The sequence below is a fragment of the Priapulus caudatus genome, unplaced genomic scaffold, assembly GCF_000485595.1.
Source record: "Priapulus caudatus unplaced genomic scaffold, Priapulus_caudatus-5.0.1 Scaffold20, whole genome shotgun sequence".
NCBI classification, from domain to species: domain Eukaryota; kingdom Metazoa; phylum Priapulida; class Priapulimorpha; order Priapulimorphida; family Priapulidae; genus Priapulus; species Priapulus caudatus.
Window position 1 is genome coordinate 512,562 of NW_014577081.1, and position 6,430 is coordinate 518,991.

General features: G+C 43.0%; 2 protein-coding genes across 2 annotated transcripts in view; one reads left to right on the forward strand and one right to left on the reverse strand.

Moving 5' to 3' along the window:
- The window catches only part of LOC106812174, a 32,079-nt gene extending 27,345 nt beyond the window's left edge, over nucleotides 1-4,734 (reverse strand). Inside the window, exon 1 of the mRNA XM_014815996.1 lies at nucleotides 4,704-4,734. The gene's annotated coding sequence lies outside the window, so the exon portion shown is untranslated. The remainder of the gene's footprint in view (nucleotides 1-4,703) is intronic.
- Nucleotides 175-6,430, forward strand: part of LOC106812182 — a 13,622-nt gene continuing 7,366 nt past the window's right edge. Inside the window, exon 1 of the mRNA XM_014816008.1 lies at nucleotides 175-693. Within this exon, the coding sequence (XP_014671494.1) occupies nucleotides 438-693 (256 nt within the window). The 5' untranslated portion in view covers nucleotides 175-437. The remainder of the gene's footprint in view (nucleotides 694-6,430) is intronic.

The following is a 6,430-nucleotide window of genomic DNA, read 5'->3' on the forward strand; positions in this document are numbered from 1 at the left end:
GGTCGGGGCGGGGCGGGGCTATCTCAGATATTTCGCACTCGTCAGATATTTCGCGCGACACCGGTAGCTTGACTGCCCTCGCGTTTTCGACCGTGCGTGCCTATGAAATCATAGATATAGCACCCACCTATATAGTACCTCCTGATAGTACGTTAGTACGCAGACACCCACGCGCCGAGTTTACACGCTCCTATCGGGAGCGGCTGTTGCTGACGTTTCTCTCTCGACGTCAGTCGAGTGCTCATGCAGCTGTGATAGCGGTACCGTGCGTTCCCAGGCGGCCGCTATACGTATATCCTAGCAACAGCTTGCTGGCCGAGCAGTGAGATCTACAGGGAGTCGCACGGAGGCGCACACATTTTTCTCTCTAACCAGGAACGCTATATAAGTAGAGGCTTGCAGTAAAGGCTTGCAGACTTGCCGCTGCTACTGTCGTTATGGCGTTGTTATCATCTGCTGCACGCCTCGCCGGACGAAACCTACGTAATGTCGCCCGCATGTCGTTGGTGGCGACGTCTCAGATCGTTGGCGGCGGGACAGTAAGGCCGACAACAGAGGCAGACTTGCCCGCTGTGGGAAAACTGTGGCAGGATCAGTTTGGGTTCGAGAATGGCATGGAAACGATGAAAATCATGATTGACTACTGCAAGGGCGGTACATTCGTTGGGTTGAACGAACAGGGAGACCACGTCGGTAAGATATGCGAACTTATAAACTTTGAAAGTAAACAGCAGCTCTGTTAAATAATTACAAGGTTATACATGATGTTTGTAGTGAAAGTACGTTATGCCCCTTGCTACATATACCGTATCAATTCATCAGTATTTTGTAGCGTTGAACAAATCCAAGTCAGAATTATAAAGCGAACAGTAGGATTGTCACAGGGAAAACGTTCCTTTATTTCGCACAGCACTCTGTCGTCGTAACCGGCCATGTTCTTTCTCCGCGTCCCCTTTTATACCCTTATATACCCTTTTATACCCTTTGTACCCTTTTATACCCTTTAATGTGGGCGTGCCCTTACCGTCGGGCGCGTCCCTTCTCGCGTCGCCGTCCGCTTCGGCCATCGCACCTATATTGGTTCGGCGCCGGACATTCCTATGACGATCGAGTGACCACCGGGTCTATCTCACGTCCGTTTGGCCTCTGACTGGCTGCCAAAATTACTTTTTAAATTGCCCTGGTTACTTTTATTCTGCATGCGTTGCTTCGTGGCTACTTATCTTAGCCCAGATTACTGCGTGCTCGCCTTCTGTATCTAATGTACCTCTAATCTATATCTAATGTATATCTAATGCCTTTCGTGGCGCCGTTGGACGCTTCTATAACACCGCGTCTCTCTAACTAATTTATCTACCCGCGTGCCATCAACGCTTGTGCTCTATATTCCTACATTTCTATATTAATTTCCCGCTCGAGTGATTTCTGCTTCATTACCTCCGCCAAGGGGTTGGCAGGAGGTTATGTTTTCACCGGTGTTTGTTTGACTGTTTGTTGGTTTGTGGGTTTGTGTACAGCCTAACTGAAAAAGTTATGGACATACAACTTTGACACGGATTGTCATAAAATTTTCAGGATAGGTCAGAAATGGAGTAACTTAGAATTGATTACATTTTGGTGGTGATCCGGATCCAATTAATTAATTAATTAATTAATTAAATTTTCAGGATAGGTCAGAAATGGAGTAACTTAGAATTGATTACATTTTGGTGGTGATCCGGATCCAATTAATTAATTAATTAATTAAATTTTCAGGCTAGGTCAGAAATGGGGTAACTTAGAATTTATTACATTTTGGTGGTCATCCCGATCCAATTAATGATTTAATTAATTAATTAATTAATTAAATTTTTCACTTAATTAATTAATTAATAATAAAAATTTTCACAGTGAGAGAATTCAGCTGCCTTGGCGGAGGTCTGTGCTCTCCGAGTGCTCTAGTTACAATTATTTCAATGTTCCAAGACGCGTGCTAATTCGTACGAGAACGATGAAGCATTTGAGATGAACACGCCCATGCGTAGGCCTAAGCACGTATTTATTTCACGCGCAGCTCGGCGAACAGGCTTTCGCTCTGCTCTCGTCTTAGCGCGCGAAGCAGCAGTTTACACAGGAGTTCACACAGGAGTTCATACAGGAGCCAAGTAAATACAGCGCGAGAGATGCGGCGGATACAGCTGTTCAGTCATGCGGAGCCACACCCGCTCGTGACAAATCTTGTTCACTTGAAAACGCTGTATATATTTTAACAAAGTGGATGCGAGCAAATATTGATCACATGCTGCGAATATAAGCGGCCATGGTGCGATGGCACGATGTACGTGGCATGCCGATGCATGCATGGGTTGCACCATAGTTGCACCAAGAGTGCATTATATAACCCTTGGTTGCACGTATCTACCGACTACTGATACAATAACATAAATCATAATTGTATCCCCCGCGACGAAGTCGGCGGGGATACTATGGTTTCATGTCTCCCCAGCAGCCGCCGCCGCCGCCGCCGCCGCCACCGCCGCTCGGTCCGCCGCAGAGAATTTTCCTTTCGCTCTATAACTCGACCCCTAATTGACCTAGCGTGACCAAACTTGGTATATTTACACATCTTGGGGAGAAGGTGTGCAGAGTACCAAAACCAGGTCACTGCGACCTTTATTTGACCTTTACCTTGACCTTGATCATATTTCCCTTCCGCTCTATAACTCGGCCCCTAATTGACCTAGCGCTACCAAAACCAGGTCACTGCGACCTTTATTTGACCTTTACCTTGACCTTGATCATATTTCCCTTCCGCTCTATAACTCGGCCCCTAATTGACTTAGCGTGTCCAAACTTTGTATACTTACACATCTTGGGGAGAACACGGGGGATACATGTAGTTGGCGACAACTGCCCTTTCTAGTTTTAATTGGCAGAGCGATACACCCTTTTTTGGGTTTAGATAAAATTAAAAAATTATTATGCGTTCGTATATAGTTTTACACTTCTTTACTTATTATTATTATTATTAATAGTCGTAATCATTACTATTATAACAATTAAAATGTCATTGGATATTTTACTTTGATGTGCACGTTTTATTCAGATCGACAAATCCACGAGACCTGCTCCATTTATTTAATCTATGAAATTGGTCTGTAGCAGTCTCGTCATCATCAGATTTACCGAGCTCGGACATCATTTAATAGTTTTCTTCCATCAGCCCGAAATTTCATTGCTTCGCCAACCAATGATCGGTGTTCGCCTCTATAGTTTATCGGTGTATGTAATTTTAGAACAATATATCTTTCTGCTTCTTTGTGTTGGTCCCGAAAATAGAGGTTTTTGCGCAATGTCTCACTTGTTCATCAAGCCGTGTCCTGTGAGTCTTAATTAGTCTGTCTTGACGTATAGTATTACTGACGCTAGTAGCTCACCATATCTTTGTTGGTTGTATGCTGCCTCCAAGATACCTTTAGAGCTCTCTAATTCAATTTAGTACAATAACAATCTAGTTCAATAGCATATTTTATAGCTTAGTGAAAACTAGCGTTATGCGTTATGTAATGTACTGCGATGTAGTATAGCGGAAACCCTAAAAAAATCCGTTAGAACATTATACACCTTTCCTACTCCGATCCTGGTTAAACGTTCGCCCTTTAATTGTTTCGAGCTACCTACTTACGAGCCCCCCCCTCAAATCTTAATTGTATCTAACAACCTACGAGCCCCCCACAAATCTCATCAGATATTGATTGGAGGTGTCTGAGACCCGGAACGCTTTAAACGGCTCAAAATATTCTGATACAGCGTTTGCTACTTAATTGCCACTAATTAAATTGCCATCGTAATTAGGGGGAGGAAATTCCCAATAGTCAGTGTTGATAATCAATTATTAAACGGCTCGAAATCTTGCTACTGGGTGTCTGCGTGCAGCAGCAGGGGTCAGTGACAAAGAGTCTATGTCCCCCAGGGTACTGCCGGAACGTACCCTGGGTACGGTCCGGTATACCGGAACGTACCCTGGTCACTATTTGATATGGTTAGGGTTAGGGTTAAGGTTAGGGTTAGGGTTCGGGTTCGGGTTAGGGAGTAGGCGTAGGCGACTCCCTAGACTCGTTAGTGGAGTAGACGGCCCAAGGATAGAGAACATGGGTCCCAATAAAACCAATGTGCCTAACCCTAATCATAACCCTAACCCTGGCCCTAACGGCCCAAGGATAGAGAACATGGGTCCCAATAAAACCAATGTGCCTAACCCTAACCATAACCCTAATCATAACCCTAACCTATTATATTGATATAATATTAATAATTATATTAATTTATTATATTTATATTGATGTAAATGACATTGGTTTTATTCATATTGGGATCCATGTTCTCTATCCTTGAACCGAGTAGACGAGGTACGGTCCGGCATATTAGACAGTACCAGGGTAACCGGACCGTACCCAGGGTACGTTCCGGCAGTACCCCGGGGGACATAGACCCTCTCAGCGTTACTAGAGCTATATTCCGCCGAACACTGGAACTGGAAGTGGAACAGTGTTCAATAAACACTTGCCTTGAACTTGCCTACCAAACGGGCATTTTGCCATATACATATTATTATTATTATATAACAATAGCCTCACACATAGTGCCATATATTGAACTGTTTCATTTTATAAAAGCTAGTTATTAGGGTTATACAAACGGTAAAGAAATAGAGCCCAACTTACCAAAAAAACCATTGTTGAATATTCCCGCGCGTTCATGCGGTAGTGAGCGACATCTAACGTGAATAGTATGATGCGATAAACGCAAACTTATCCCAAAATTATAATAAATATGAGATAACTATATTTCATATACATAGGTCCATAAAATTTAGAAAAATATTATTTGTTAATATACTAGTTAGCGACAATAATTATAGGTATATTTTTACTTTAATAATAATGTCTGAGTGAGGTATCGCCATCGTCAAGCGTTCTAGTAATGGTGTCCTAGTGAGGTTCTCCTGTTAACTCCTGATAGAATCAGAGATAAGATAATAATTAATAGATCTGATATGATCTTAACCTGATCTTATGATACGATCATGACACTATCCTAAGTAGGCTAAGTATACTATGATGAGGGGCATGCTACTACGGGCAGAGCCCATTACCCAGCCTATAATATCGTCAGCGTTTTTGAGAACTTTTACGCCACTCACAAACTTCGAGATAAAAACTCTCTTGCTCTCCCTGATATTAGAACAATAGCTCACGGCATGAAATTCTTTCAATACTATGGTACCCTGCTATGGAATCAACCACCCATCTCAAAATATAAAGTAGAGAGCATTTTCTCAAAGTAATTTACCACAAAATGGTCTATTCCAACGTCTCACTCAATATATCATCTATTTTATTATTGTAAAACGGGGAATCCCTCGAATGTCTATGTGCCCTCAACATACCGCTACTATACAACACGCGCGAACCCACTGTAGTCAGTATACAGCACACGGAACTTCGCGCCAGTCAAATTCTGTCTGTCTGTCCGATTTCTCTCCGCCGTTTCAGATAATCAGATACATGCAATCTTTCCTACTTCATCATTTGGAACGATCTAAATTGAATATGCGCAATAAATTTAAAGCCGCCTTATACAGTAGACACGCGTAATCTCATATTTCACATGACTGCATTGTGATATATTTCACTGTTCCGTACATGATGCTGCTGCCGGGTCTGGGTGTAATTATTTCCTGTCTATAGGTACGTAAGAGTAATTCTCATTGTCCAACTAAAGCATGTAGAACATAAAATGCGCTCACTCAACCTATAGCGTCACATGGAGACATAAACCCACTGCACGCACACGCACACGCACACGCACACGCACACGCACACGCACGCGCGCGAACGCATAGAAAGAAGCGGAGGAATAAAGATGGAAAGCTAGAGAGATATAGAGATAGATAGAGAGAACGTTATTCGGGGAAACAGCTACAGATTACCTTCTGTTTTTGGAGCCGCATCTATGAAACCTACCGATTTGTAAAATTTCATCGACCATATGTTACATCTTTCCACCCCAGGGCCTGTCTAAATTATACACATGGTACATCATCTGATAGACTTTCTTTTCTGACATGGTTGCTATTATCTCTGGTGAAAACATAGTTGCCTCGGTGTTTCTTAAACCACTGACACACATTCTTATCTAATGTATTCGTCTACTCACCCTCGCCATACTAAGAGTACGAAGGTATTGAAATAAACGCTTGTCACGCACACGATTTTTATATGAACCGGTGTAGCGCGAAATTTCTGACTTGCGAAATATCTGAGATAGCCCCGCCCCCCGCGCCTATGCGCACGCGCACTTCGCGTGCGTCCCGACCCGACTAATCACAGCTCGTCTTTGTGTGCGAAATTTCTGACCTGCGAAATATATGATACCTGCGAAATATATG